Here is a 15,347-nt window from a genome sequence, read left to right as displayed (position 1 = left end):
AGGATGCGATGGGTCATATTTTGCTGTCCTTGTAAAACACGGCCAAACTGTTGTCAGATTCAACTCTTATTTTTTACCTCTGAATTGTTTTCTGGGATGCACCCAAGTTTAACCAAGAGGAAGGATCACATCGAGCGAATTGACTAGACTTGAATGCTAATGCTCTCATTGTGTTTGAACAACTAGCAAAATGTTGGCATAGAAGTGATTTGATTCATGAAGAGACATCGAAAGAATTTTTATCTTCCCTGAGGAGGTCCCTAAGAGATAACACAAGTGAGTTACGGCACCAGATATATGAATGGAAGGTCACTTTTCAAAGCCCTGAACATTTTTATGAAATAAACCCTTCTGAAGGTCAGAGAAAGCAGGGAATGTTAAAACTGTCGTGTTTATCTCCCTGAAGGTAAGCAAGAGTTGGGAGGGAGAGGTGCTTACTTTTTCTGTTGTGAAAATGCTTGTGTAGTGCTTAGAACGGAATCTTTATCACTCCTTACTGTGGTGACCATAATGACCATAAAAATTGTGCATATCCGAAAGTACTTGTCACTCAGAAATCTGCACAGATGTAGGCATTGCTTTTTGGCAGTCATCTCCCAGTCTCTGGCTACTGAGATAAATATTCCAATAGATGAGTATTCAACATTACCTGTAAGTCAGGTTATGACCTGAGATCTCTTCCCGAGAGACAAGCAAAATACTGTAGAGTCATCAAATTTTTATCCATTCTGTGCATGACTAATGGTTAATAAATAAAACATCTAAGTGACTCCTGGGGTCATCATAAAGTGATATGGAGTGAAGCCAATAGAACAGCGAACAAGTGATGGACCTGTCAATTACATTGGTGTCATGGAAATTCAGTGCCATTCACATAGTCCTCCTGCTGAAAGAGCATAACAATTCACAGTCCAACAACTTCTGTCATCCTCCAGAAGACATGCATATATTCATACACACTGCAAAGCAGTCAGCATAACACAGCTAACATCCCCGCACCACACACTGCAGCTGTTTGACGCACATGTAGCTACAAACAACCATGAATCCTCTTTTTGCAAAGATAGGCATTAATTTCTTTTCTTTAGTAGCGCATTACTAAGCAGACTTGCTGAAAAGCAATATAAACTGACAGACTGTGTATTAGCTTTCATGCAAATTGCTAGATTCTAGCTTCTGTCATTGACAGTAGGGTATGCTGTGCATATTTTTTCTCTGCTACACTACCAAGGCCTTGGAAATGAAAAGAAATGTTAATATACAGAGCTTTTAGAAGGCCACAGATAAAGCGCAAGGTCCTACAGCCGCATCACTTCATCCCCCTCAGTTTTGCCTTGACCGAGCATGCAAATTTTACCTGAGACGTGAAGAGTAGCGCCCGGAGCTGCACAGGCCCAAAGCTGCAACAGGAGATAGGCAAATCTCTCCTGGGGGGGGGGGCGTTAATTGGCAGAGAATATCTTTAGAAAGGTTTTAGAGAGCCTTTGTGATGCACACATATTCCAGCACTGCTGTTTGAATCTATTTGTCAGTAAAAATGCCAACGTTGCACATCAAGTCCTTAGCAATTGTCGCTCCCTTTGAGAGAAAAGGGTTAGGAGTCACTCTTTTGCAGTCCAAGTAACAAAATGCAATTCAGCTGTGCTGTGCAATGGCAGTGGTTTATGCTGGGCAAGTGAAACCCTTTCTCTTTGCATCCTACTTTTGGACTTTGTATACATTACTGACTCAGCGTCTGTTGTTTTGCAATCCCTGTCGTCTACGCTCTGACTTGCCTGAGGGTTGACTTTTCCTCGGTTAACTGGATATGAGCAAACGACTTCTCTAAGAGAGAGTTCTTTTGAAATGTTATTCTAGCATCATAACACACCTTACATTACTTTTGCACCATTTCTCTATGTAGCCGTATAGGGTGAACTATAAATATTTCATGTGCCATTGGAAGAGAGTTTGTAATGCTTTGTGTAAGAATATAGATCATCTTTAAGCCATCTACCTTAAAATAAAGAAAACAAGTATAAACATTGCTTCTGATCATGTATTAACTGTCAAACAATAATTATTGCTAAATGATTACCTGACTTATAAAAGCATCAGAATCAAAACAGATGACGTGTGTCATCCAATCCCCCTTTCTAACCTAGAAACAGAGTCAGGAATGAACTTATTTCTTCCAAACTTAAGTTTAAGTCATGCACTGGTGTTTCATACTTGCAAGGAAATGGTGTTCATAAACATTATATTAGGAACAGTCAGAAGATAGCTGTAGAAAGTACAGATGATAATTATGATAAGCTGTGTTGTCTTAGCATTATGGAAGTTAAGTCTTCATCAGAGTCCTGATGCAGACTTGTCTTTCAGTGCAAAATGAAACAACAGTTAGCCTTTTGCTGAGGTTAAGTTTGTCTACAGTTGGCAGGTCATGAACTGTCAGCAATGTAAGGGAGAGTACATGAAGAAATAGATGGTTTGTTTTGTTTTTAAATTACATCTAAAGTTCTGTTCTTTTAGAGAAGTCTGATGTTTATTTCAGTAATGATCTCTGACACACTGCGTTAGCCTTTTGAGTTTGAAACAGACTTGAGAGTGTGCAGTATTAACTCAGGAGTTTGAGTGTGCTTGTACTTGTCACGCAATATCATGCTTTCTTTATTTAAAAGGAGCAAATGATAGTTTTGGCTGAGATCAGTCTTGTTTCACAGTTTCCTCTTCATCTATGACTTAACAGTAGAAAAACCAGACAAGAAAAATATCCCGTATAACATTACAGACTTTCTTCTACGCTGGATTTTGATTTAACCAGGCAAGTGACTTCCATTGTCATGCTCCATATTCTTACAGCTCACTGAAAGTCATTGAGAGCTACTTTAGCATATTCCACACCTAAGATCCCTCTCATACATTACAGTTTAGTAGAACTGGGCAGGCTGAATGGCTGCTATTTTCCCTTATAGAACAGATCTACTCACAGTATGACCTTTTGGGTCTGGTTTCTGTATCAGTGATGAGATTAAGCAGTGAATACCTCCGTTTATCTATTGTGTGTTATAGTACACAGTATACGATCTTTAGGATTTACAACCTCGTACGTCAAATTGGGAAAGCAGGGCATTAAGAAACACAAATAAACAAAATAAAAAGACAAGAAAAAAAGAAAAACATAGGCTCTGGAGCAGTGCAAACACAAAAGCACAAATGTATTTTGGGGGTATGTTTGAACTGAGAGAGACAGCCTGACTATCTGGCCTCAACCACAATTTGCTGAGAGCTTACTTTGAGCACTCTACATTATATTATTGATATTTCAAATTCACCCTATACTACAGGACAAATTAGGGACATTGTAAATGGAGGACCACAGAGCATGATTTAAGGGAAAGAGGAAATTTGGTAGTGAGAGAAGATATTTTAGTTTGAAGCCATTGTGAATAGTGAAAGCCTTTTAAATGTTTCACCAACTTTAAGAATGATGACAAACATAGGAAAATTCTGAGTGGACCTAAACTCTTTTTATTTTAGTTACACGGAACTCACAAAAAGACCAAAATATTGTTAGATCACATCATCTAGGACAGTACTATCAGGTGCAATAAAGAGTACAAGCTGACATTTCAAAGTACTCTCAGTTCTGCATGAGACATTGAAACAATTTTCATCAAGTCCGATAAGTTTCATTTGTGACATTCATACCAATATTAATGACTACATGGATGGAATGAAACAGGTTAAAAGCAGTTGACACAATTACAGATTAAGACAATAACTTGCAGTACCTGGACCTCACAATATTTACCCCAAAATTTCTCTATATTATTAATAGGCATGGAGCCCCACTGTGTACGTGTGCAAAGCTGAACAGCGTTAAAGTCACACATTCATTTTGTTAAAATGTAAAAGAACACAGGTATTGTCCTTTTGTGTTTTGTTGTTTTCGTTTTCATCCTTCTCTCAATTTCACTTCTCTGATGAGGATATAGCAACGCATTACTGGACTGAAAACAAGGCTCAGTGAAACTGCTTATGCATGAAGAAGAGAGTATAGCATAACGTAATAAAATGTTCCATTATGTACCTATGCCAAGAAAAAGTTAAGTAGGAAACTTCCCCTTCATATTAAAATGTTCCTTCACATTGAGTGTCACAAACTCTCACATTTTATTTAATCAGCATGTGATGTGGTTAATGTCTGACAGCCAAAGTAGTCATTATAATAAATATCTACATCACATACCACTTTTGGGGTACTGTCGAAACAAGGCAAAATGGCGATCTGTGAAAGATAGCTGTGTGGAGTGTGCCTCGCAGATGGGCTGGGATAAACTAGCTGTCTAAATGATGGGTGCTACTTATTCAGCTGTGTTGTGTTAGAGAAGGGTGGAAAAACAGAAGCAGTAAATAAGTCATCAAGTCCTCCTGATGATCAAAAGCACTGAGTGATGTGTAGCTGTCTGCCTCTCTTCACTAATGCTATTCACTCTTTTCAAATAACAGCTGCTTATGACATTAGATTGGAGTATCTTCTTCTTTTCAGAGCAGCCTTTTAAGTGAAAGTGTATGTACTTAAATGTCAGTATACATTTTAACTATTAAATGGCCACAGAAGCAATACGTTTTTCTTTTCTTTTCTTTTCTTTTCTGTAATAGTTTGAGAAGTCAAAACTGGTTGAGAAAACACTTCAACACATCCCATGTTTTGAATCTGTCAAAGCTTACCGATAGATAACTTGATTCACTTCAGACTAATCTGTTCACATTACAGGAAGACAGTGATGAGTGAGTGATCTGGGGGGCTCCATAGATTTGTAGAAACCCAAATATTCCCTCTCACTTGGCAAAAAAAAGGCAAAACAAAGCAAAACAAAAAAAGATTTGTGCAGACATTTTGATTAAAATGGACCCTTCAGCAGCATTATTGTAAATTTAGCAAAAATTAAATGTTGGTTATTCATCAAAAAATACCCTAATGCTGTAGAGAGAATCCTGCTCTTGAACACGATTAGCCTTTATGGTTATGTTCATATCACTGGGATTCCCTATGGAAAGATGATCCATTCACCTTTATGCATGGAGGACAAGGATTTTGAAATTATGGACATGCTCTCCTGGTAGTGGTGGCAGAACACACTCGTAGCTCCCATACTAGTTTTAAAAATATCCAGCTTCTGCCAGAACAGCATCAGTAAGCTTAATTCAACTCACATCGACATAAAGTCTGAAGATGGGTGAGGTCTTTGATTAACCTGCCTTACATTTACACCTCAGAGACTTAATGTCTCCACTATGGATCAGACAGTGAGTGGCAGCTGCCAGACCATCAGAGTGCTTTCTGATGAGTCCCCTGAGCCCCCTGCTGTTCCCTCCCTTAACTGACGGTAGCCCTTTCCCCCAGAAATGACTGCTGTTGAGGTGACCCTGTCCTTTCGCGCCCCGTCCCGTTCACAAGGACGACCCCGTACCCACATATCAGGGTCATCGCTGAGTTCATATATGGAGCCATCCTCCAGACTGTGCTCCAATGATTCCAAAGAGGAGTCTGAAGCTTCATCCAGTCGTGCGGTCAGCGGCCGTCCTGGCAATCCTGAAGTGGAGCGAAGGCGGTACTGCAGCAGCACCCCCCGGCCTTTCCCTTTGGGTTCCCCTTGGGAGGAGCAACTGGACTGCTGCAGGGACTCCTGGGAGGAGGAGTCACTACGTTCTTCTCCTCCACAGGCAGAGTCAAGCCCCTCCCCAACAGAATCTCGCTTCAGAAGCTCAGGGGACAATGTGCTGGAGGTCGCCACCAGGAAATCCACTGGACCACAGTGGGCATTCAGAGAGGTCATCCCCTTACCTGCAACATATTATATTTATCTTCAGCTTTAGCATTGACCATTAGTCAGTAGATTAAGTGTATCTAGCTTTGAGAACAGGATCTTTGTGTACCTGTAACTTTAGGGATGCCCTCCAGCTTGGGCACCGGCAGTGTAATGATAATGCCCTGAGCAGTGCCCACCCACAGCAGTCCCTGGCAGATGAGAAGACAGGTAACACGCATGCTCTTCTGACCTGTAACAATAAACCAGAAATTCTTAGTGCTGTGTTTAAAACAGGACAACCTGACAACATTTTGTGGTCTTAGTTTTAAATGTTTTTACAGGATGGACGATTTTTTGAGGAAAATTGTATATTGTCACATTGGTGCTGTGTTTTCCTCTGGTGTTCCAGCCATGAATTCTTGAGCTACCAAGAAAACCTACATGTTGTTGATTACTCTATTCTCGCCTCAGTGATCAGTGAACAGTGGTTTAGCAATTAAATAATGCAGTAACAGTTCATGTATTGTGCTGCCATATATTGTACTATTTTAAACATCAAAGACAGCAAATACCCGTTGTGCTGAAGTTTACACAGACTAATAATATTTTATTTTTCAAGAAGTTTTAAAACACTTTTTATGTACATGAAACTCCCCTCAGTTTCAATTAATAGCTCTTAATTAAATTACAGGTACAGAAAAAAGTGCACTTACGCCTTTGGTTCATTTCAATGTTTAGCTAAGTGTGTGTGGTCGTTCTGTGCCATCCTAAAAATATGAAATCTGTTTGGCATAAGCAACCAAACAGTGCTTAATTGATTCTTCTCATGATACAACATATATGGGAACCAGCGCATTTTTGACAGCATCACTAATGTTTAAATGAAGCATTTACAATGTGCTAGCTTGTCAGCAGGAAGCCACTGAAGGTCAGGAAAAAAAATGTACCACATAAGCAGCATTTGCATCTTACCATCTTACAAATGTCAGCTACCCAGTTTCACTGCAAACAAATCTATTTATACATTCTCTTAATGATGCAATGGTGAAAACAACACTCAGAAACAACTACTCTGATCTAGCACAAAGCACAACTACAATGTAGAATTTGTAGATGAGAAGATAGTAACACAGACAGACCATGGGGCATTTGGAGGAACAGAACAGCCAAACTCTGAGGAGCATTGTATACTTCAGAAAGGGTTATATTCCACAAGACACATTCAAAAAGAGCCCAGATTTTTTGAGTTAATTAGTGGATGTCTCCAAAGATAAATGTTTCCCTGTGATTTTTAACTAAGATGTCCTTAAGCATATATGTATTTTTCATCCTAAGGAAAGGGCTATTAAATCTATTAGCAGAAAAGAACTTCATTTTCTATACTTTTGAAACTGTTTACTACATCTGAAACTCCCCATTGAGAACAACTACATTAAAGTCAGTGAACTTGGAGATGATAATTAATTCATTGCCCATCATAGCCTAGGGAGAAACCTGTGGGAATAGCAGGGCATTGATCTGTAATAACTATATCAGTCTTTTATATGTGATGGCTTTGGGTTAGCATATTCAGCAGGAGGAACTGGATATTCCTTAGCCCCAAAGCACAAAGGGAAGGAACATCAGTGCAAGCTCATTTTCACTCTGGTTTCTCCTCCGTGGACGAGAGACCTCTCGCCATCCCCAGGGTCCCAGTACCACCCTGTACAGCGCACACTGCATATTTCAACAGGAGCGGCCGCTGAAGAGAGACAACAGCCTGAGGATCACAGGACTCTGCCGACACCTTGGTCAAGAAATTCAGCCGGTTTTCTCGGAAGTGTCTCTTAAAATACCAAAGAAACTTTGATCCAAAAAGAAAGTTTTATGTTCTGCTAAAGTATTCTGAGCAGCATTCCTTTTCTGTTCTTTGTTTTTCTCTCACACTAATGGAATATGGCTGAAGCTGCAGACCTGTTGACAATAACTTGCCCTGGCCAGTTGTTGATGTCTGATTTACCCCACTGCTTTTGGTTGCTGCTCTGTACCTTGCTTGATCACCATTCTCTCTGACAGGAATAATCACACATTCCGTTAACTGAAACTGAAGATAGCGTCCAAATAGAGGCGCACACCAGGGAGTTCATCTGCCTGAAAGATCTTACAGAGACGAAGGAGAGGACTGATGGCCAGGCTTCTTTTTTTTTTTTTTACAGAGGTTAGAATATGAAGTGTATCTGAACTTGAGTGACAATGTACCTCTCACAAGCTGGGACTATTTTCAACTGTTGTTCTCTACATCCTTGCTTATATAATGAATGTTTACAAGAGCTTTGCCACTGAAAGAAGTGAACATGCTGCGCTTTGCTGATAAATATTTCATCCATAAGGCAAGAGAGATGGAAGGTTTGAGGGTGTCTGCTGCATTTAAAAGAAAAAAAAAAAAAACAAGATGAAGAGTGGAAGACAATGATGGAAGAGAAGATGTTTAAAAGAAAGTAAAGACAGAAAAAGAAAGAAACAAGCAAAGTCCATGGGAAGCAGGGCAATAAAAGGTATAGGGATGCAAAGGGGGCAAGGCTGGCACATCACCAACATGCCAGAAATGTTAGAGTCAAGACAAGAGTGTTACCATAGCAACCTCCCGAATGAAAAGCATTGTCTCTAGCATTGTGCCGCTCCTCCATGACACTTCCTTTTTCATTAATTCTACCCTCTAACCCTCTGCTTCCATTACAGCTCTTTGGGGTCTTAAGATAGCTACTTATTCTGGTTCATCCCCAGAGAACCAGCCTGCAGTGGAGGCTGCAGTTCAGTTCTGGTAAAAACAGAGGGGTTTTTTTGTTTCTCGTGGCGGAAAGAATCGATGTGGCCTAATTGCCAAATTCTCTTTTCTCTTGTACAACAGGGTCTCAAAAACCTGACTAATGCATGGTGTATGTTTTCATGTTAGCCCCACTAGCACTGCAGATTGCATTAGCACTGGTTTATAGACAGGCCATATTTTGAAATGAAACATTAGCAGCACTTGAGTTTTGGACTAAAACCACAACCAGGACTCTGAGAAAGGAATATTTTCTGAAATATTGATCAAATTTCTGTTTGTGTAGGTAAGAAATCCAACGTGAGTGTGCACGCATGAGGATGCTATTTGAACAGTGACGGTAAGCTTGGCTCTGAAAGAAGAAGGCAGTTGAGGATAACTAAAGATTCTGGGCACTCACTTAGGTTTTGGAAAGCAGAGCGTGTGGATATGTTGATCTCTTGTAGGTGCTCCAGTGTCTCTGTATGGAAAAGGCGGATGGAGGAACCCTCTGAAAAGGCCATCCACACCCCTCCACCAGCCCGGACCATGTGTGCAACGCTTATCATTGGGTCCTGGTGAACCTCAAACCTCTGAGCCAAAAAAAGGAGATACACAGAGGAAAATAGAGGGGGATTTAGTAACACACAAAGGAAGAAAGAAACCATAGCAACCAACTTATAAAAAAAATAGAACTGATTTTAATGCATAAACAAATTTTGGACATGCTTGAGGATAATGGAAAAAAATAAACCTGTAAGAACTTTTGTAATTTATGTATGTCCATAAAAATGCATAAAAACATTTTCTGACATTTTTGAGACAATCCTTCACAAATGCTAAGAATGGTGAGGAGACAACGTGTCTTTATGCAATTTTTATGACTCAGACTAGGGTTTCCTTTATAAGTAAACCACCAAAGCCTATAGAAAAGAATTTGATTTTAAAGACAAAACTGGTTAAAGTGAATGTGGAAAAGAGGGCAATCAATCATTCCAGTTCACTATAAAAATACATGTGGGGTGATCATCATTTTGTTTTTTTCACATTTTTAAAACTAGGAAAGAAATAACCACACACATTGTTTACCTATGTAAGTGTCAGAATAAAAATGCCAGTTAAAAAGAGAATTATAGCTCACAATATTGCAATAAGAAGAAAAGATGAAGTAGATGAAAAGAGCACTGAGCCCCCTACTCTGCCATGAACATTGTAAGGGACCTATTGCTGATGAAGATACTTAGATGTATGTAGTTTATGCAATGATGTGCGTAATATGCACTTTTTCCTTTTGAAAAATAACTGGGTGGCTTCAGTTGGCAGAACTTCAAAATCACTAGCTTCAGAAATTTTACAATAAGCCATATTTAGACTGGGCCAATGGATAGACACAGCAGAATTATTGTAATTTTTTAGTAAGCAGAAAGCTAACTAAAACAATTATTTTCTATTTAAGATATAATGATAACCTTTGATTGTAAGTATAAAAAAAAAGAAAGAAAGAAAGAAAGAAAGAAAGAAAGAAACTTGAGGGCTTCCCACCAATGAGACAGGGAGAAATATCAAGCACATTTATATATTCCTCTCAGTTATGCTAATACATTTCAGCCTGGGGTGCAAGTAACTGTGCATAAATATTTAAGTACTTATATATTTAAGTGTATTTTTACAGAACTTAAACTTTACTCAAATTATTTATTGGACTAATTACATATTTTTTTTTAGCCAGGTTATTTCCTCAGTAATATGATGTTGGCATTGAGGATGAAAGTGGTTTGCTGCCATTTAATTATATAATCTAATAGGTTCACTTTTTTAACCAGTTGCATAGAAACAAGGTAAATAGGCTTTTATGATATGTTTAAAAAGTAGATCTTCTGGAAAAACACTTTTTCCTGGACTCAGTTGTTTCACAACCAAACTATTTATATTATACTATACCACTGAAGCCTGGAAATGTGTCACTCTTACACATGTGATTTTATCCAACAGTGTGGTCACACAGCTTTGCTAATGGTTAAAAAAGTAGGCATGAATGAACCTAGGAACAATGAGAGCTAACAACAGAGAATAATTGGCATACAATTTCATGCAAAAAAAAAAACACACAGTCTATACATGTCTCACAAAGACCATTATAAATGGATCCTGTATTTATTTTGACTCTCTCTCAGAATCCATCAGTATGGATTGGTAGTGTTTTGAAACTCTCTGAGAAACATGCCCTGGGTTTAACCACTAAACATCAAAAATGTGGTTTTTAGAGATGAACATAGCTTTAAATGAGGTGAGGATATGAATAACCAAGGGCTTTGTTTTCATGGTCGAGCCTTTACACATGAATGGCCTATGCCATGTTATGCTGAAACCCAGTCCAACAGCATCTGATTCACTAGTCTGTTTAACCTCATTGGTAATGCTGAGCCTCTCTCACACCCCGGCAGAGAGTTTTCTCTAATGGATAATGATCACCTCTTCTGACAGTTGTGGACATTTATATTGTGCTTTTCAAAACAACATGCAGTACATTGTGTTCCGAAAGAAAATGAGGTACGACTTTTCACGTGGTTAACCAGAATGACTCATTTCCACAAGGCCATACATTATATTATGGATACAAATACAAAGATGGTGAAGAATTTAGGTGAACATTTTGACTGACAAAGATCAGTTTTACCAGTTTGGTTCAGCTCAAGAAAATCAGACCTTAAAAAATATCAGAAACACAAAAATATCAGAAACACAAAAACGCACACTGAGTCTCCAATTAGAAACAAAGTATCAGAAACACAAACTGCACATGAAATCTTCACAAGATTTACATGTGCCCCAAAACAAAATTGGGTGAATTTTGCAAAAAGGTTACAAGTATATATCTCCATGGATGTTCTGCACAATGAAGATGAACAAGAGGAGTTAGTCACCGACAAGCTCCGTTCAGTCAGTAGGGCACAAAGGCCACACACTGAGAGGGTCTCAATGATTCAGGTTTCAGTCACTTCAATTAAAAGTCATTCACAAAGGGGCCTGCTCTAACACAGCAGACTACAATAATCCCTCTTTTCCAGCACCTTTTAAAAATCCACAGGGAGAGAGGAGCCATTTCAAGCATGCACTCCTAATGAGGCATCAGGGAAATGCAGTGCGTGTTATCAAGACTCTACACGCAACCCCCCGAAGTCCACGGCATGATGGAGGAGCCCCAGAGCAACTTTCACTGTGGGCTCTCTAGTTTGTGGAAATTAGTTGTTTGGGGGCAACTCAGCTCTCCCCCCTTCACACTGGGGGACAGGGATCACCACCTGTTTGCATGCCCTTGCCAAGGGGACCTCCTTTGTTTGAGAGTGGAGAGATCAGCGAAGCCCTTTGATGTGTTTTCTCTTTTAATTGACTCGCCGCCAGAATCTGCCTTGTCTCTGCTGAGGAGGGAAAACACAACTTGCTCAATTTCAAAGCAAAGGAAAAAAAAAAACAAAAAACAAAAAAAGGGATAAAAAAAGAAGAGAAAAATCATAGTGAGCGCCCATTTTCGGTTGTGTTTAGCCAGTGATATGGCACAGGAAAAATCAAGATATAGGCCTCCTGGCAAGCTGAAGTTTATAATCCAGAGTATCTCAGAGGCTGTGCACAGTGTGGATCCAATAAACACAGCTGCACAATAACAGCATTCCCCTACACCAGAGGGGGAAAATACAGCAGGCTGAAAACTCTCTGCACTAGCATCAGCCTCAGCCTCTTATTAGCCTTGCATAATTTTGAGTGACACAGTGTGCCTGTACTTAAAAGATCAGCAGCACATCCAAGAGGAGTGGGTGGGGAGCAAATCTCCTGTAGTGCACAGGGGAAAAAAACAGAGCTGCAGGCCAACAGCTATCCAAAAAGCTGGAGCCATCAGAGTGGCTTGTCAAGGCAAAGTTCTGGAGAACATTTAATGTGGACTCCACCTATGTCTGAACAGCATGCTGGCTTCATGTTGGGCTGTATGATGTTTACTATGTACACTTCACCATACTCCTGTCACTCTACTTATTTTTGAAGCATAGATGATGTTTAGTGCACCACTCCAAACCATCTCCCATTTCCTTAAAGAGGATCATCAGCTAAGGTCAAGGAGATATTGACAATAGCGTGTGACTAAACAGGAAACCAGCGAGGGCCACTGCACAGGAGAGGTATCTAGGGTCAAGTTTTAATTCTCATATGGTCTCTCCAATCCCAGAGACACACAGCTCTGTGTATAGTCTCACATCAGGAACCTCAAGAAACTCATTCTACTCCACTATGTCTTTACCAGAGCTGCTCAGCTTCAGTGGATGGCCCAAGACTCCTCAGCTGACGGAGGGATAAACTTTAATCAGTGGAACAAAACTGTGCTTCCTTTCCATGGTCACACTGTTGGCACAGACCTGATCTGAAGAGGATCAAGTGCAGCAGGAACCCACAACTAACACCCGCACAAAGCCTCTTTATAATGGGAACATCTTGAGGAATCTCAGTGGATAAAAGAGACGTTTGATTCTGACGATAAAACTAAAATAGCACTGGTGATGGCGGGCTAAGGGTGTACAGGTCTGTCGGTCACTAACCCTGGTATACTGTGATGTATTTGTGAAAGCCCTGGGGTAAGATTATGGCGGTTTCAGGTCTATTTACTCTGTCTCTGCTGTTTATAAGTGAGAGGGGATTGTACAACAGCCCCCAGAGGACAGGCTGTGGCAACAAAATAGTATCGGATGGGAGGCTATAGCCTTATTGATCTTCACACACAATCTCATTTGTCAGTCAGCATTTGCCAACTGCCCAAGAGATGTGCTCTTAGCTATTTTCTATTTTTAGACAGAGGACCCACCTTAGTGGCCAGACTGGAGACATCAATGACGGTGACTGAGTTCCCAGAGCTGGCCCACAAAGAGTCTTCCAGAGTTAGCAATGTCCGGACAGGATCTGGGCCCACTGTTACTCGTCTGCAGGAGTCTGGGTCCCAGAGTTCCCCTGGAAACACCACCATTTAACAACAAATCTCAGACAACATTCCACAAAATATACAACCAGCAACAATGAAAATGGTCAAAATGTGTTTATTACCAGTTAAATGGAGTGCTATTACCTCTTTGCAATGACACTTCAATTAGCAGGGCCACAAAAAAATTGCGACATGGTGATTTCACAGTTTTCTGCCATGAGCAAAGCACTTAAAATAAATTGATTCTATTAATATTCAAGAGTAAGGCCCTTGTGTTAGCAAGACAAATATGCAAAAATAGTGTTCGGGACTGTATAATTTGTGATAATATTTTACTAGAACACAGAGTAAAAGCAAACACAACGTTGAAACATGTTTGTAGCCTGTACTCTAAGACCTCAGCATTTATTTGTTTATGCTCTCTATGCTAATGCATTCACGCTGCCATGTTAATAACTGCAGTAAGTTGTATAATCCGACTTATAAGTTCTCATAAACTCTCTTTTTCTTATTACATTCAAAATGAAGCAGACCTTTTTTCTTTGGGTTTTAATCACAGGGCGCACGTTGCAGCCACCATGCCAGGCATTATGAAGCACGTTACATAAGCTCTTCCTCTACCGTGTGTTAATGAAGCAAAAATTAGAGAGGGAAGTGCACCCAGCCATTTAATTAACATTTTGAGTTGTTTATTTCTGCCTTTGAAACCAGAATAGCTTTACAATGCCTTCTGACTTCTCCAGGTTAATTGCCTGGCATATTCTAAATGTCAGTCTTCCTCCTTTCCAAATTCATGCTTTGAAAATGTCCCCTAGGCCGCTCCTATACAAAGGAAGAGCATCTCAGCTATTTCCTTTTTCACCGCAGCAGGCATCCAGGGAAAGGATAGGGTTGGCCAATCACTAAGCATCCACAGTTGCTATCTATAATAAGAATTTAATGTGAGCTCTGAAAGCAGTAAAGTACAGAAGAAGGGGGGGAAAAAATCCCTGTAGTGTTTCACTCAAAAGGGATTTTATTGTTCCAGAGTGTAACATCTTTAGTATGCCAAGTAACTTACAGTGTATAATTCATTATTATTCATACTACACTTAACATTGATTAAACAAGACTATTTTGACTCTGAATCTAAATGTCCCTGATAAAAAAAGACATGTCCCTCACAGTAACTATGCACTCTTCATTTTTAGGATCGGTCTCATGTGAGGACAGGTAAGGGTTTTTTTCTTACTCACAAACATAATTTTAGAGGACTAAATCTTACATATTTTCCAACAAATAACATTTTCCTTATGTGTAATCCCAAATAGGTAATCTTTTTGGATCGATTTTTTTTTTTTCTAAACGGTGTAACGTGAATAGAAAAATTCAACGCACACACAACACACAAGTGTAATTAATCTCACTTTCTGCCCCCAATGAAAGTAAAGGTATGACCTCCCATGGCCAAGTACACAGTACAGGCTGATAAACCCATTACACTGTGCACGTCTCCCCTTTCACTAGAGATGACTTCTAAGGTCTGCAGGCCAGTGGCCATATCTTACACCTGACTGAACACGATATGTACACACTAGATCCCTTTCCCATCTATCATGTATAAGAGTGTGCATACTGTGGTCCACGGACCGCTATACTGAACACTACAGTCATTACTTCTCACTTACTTACTGCAGATGAATAGGAGCTGGTGGAGACACAAAATCGACTCATGAAATGGTAATTTTGTTTCAAGGTAATCCCCCTGAATTCATTTGCTTTTACTGAGCTAATACACACTCCTAACAATCCTATCACCCTATGTCTC

The 15,347-nt window shown here is 39.8% G+C and overlaps 1 protein-coding gene across 1 annotated transcript in view; it reads right to left on the bottom strand.

Annotated features, from left to right (window-relative positions):
• Window positions 1–4,943: 4,943 nt before the first annotated feature.
• arhgef10la (Rho guanine nucleotide exchange factor (GEF) 10-like a) overlaps window positions 4,944–15,347 on the bottom strand; it is a 63,436-nt gene continuing 53,032 nt past the window's right edge. Inside the window, exons 16-19 of the mRNA XM_030776765.1 lie at window positions 13,427–13,569; window positions 8,999–9,170; window positions 5,923–6,045; window positions 4,944–5,830 (exon numbers count right to left, since the gene is read on the bottom strand). Of these exons, the coding sequence (XP_030632625.1) occupies window positions 5,286–5,830; window positions 5,923–6,045; window positions 8,999–9,170; window positions 13,427–13,569 (983 nt within the window). The 3' untranslated portion in view covers window positions 4,944–5,285. The remainder of the gene's footprint in view (window positions 5,831–5,922; window positions 6,046–8,998; window positions 9,171–13,426; window positions 13,570–15,347) is intronic.

This window comes from Chanos chanos, chromosome 6 (assembly GCF_902362185.1).
Source record: "Chanos chanos chromosome 6, fChaCha1.1, whole genome shotgun sequence".
Classification (NCBI taxonomy): Eukaryota; Metazoa; Chordata; class Actinopteri; order Gonorynchiformes; family Chanidae; genus Chanos; species Chanos chanos.
Note: the sequence above shows the minus strand (reverse complement) of the source record. Positions and strands in the feature narration are given on the sequence as shown.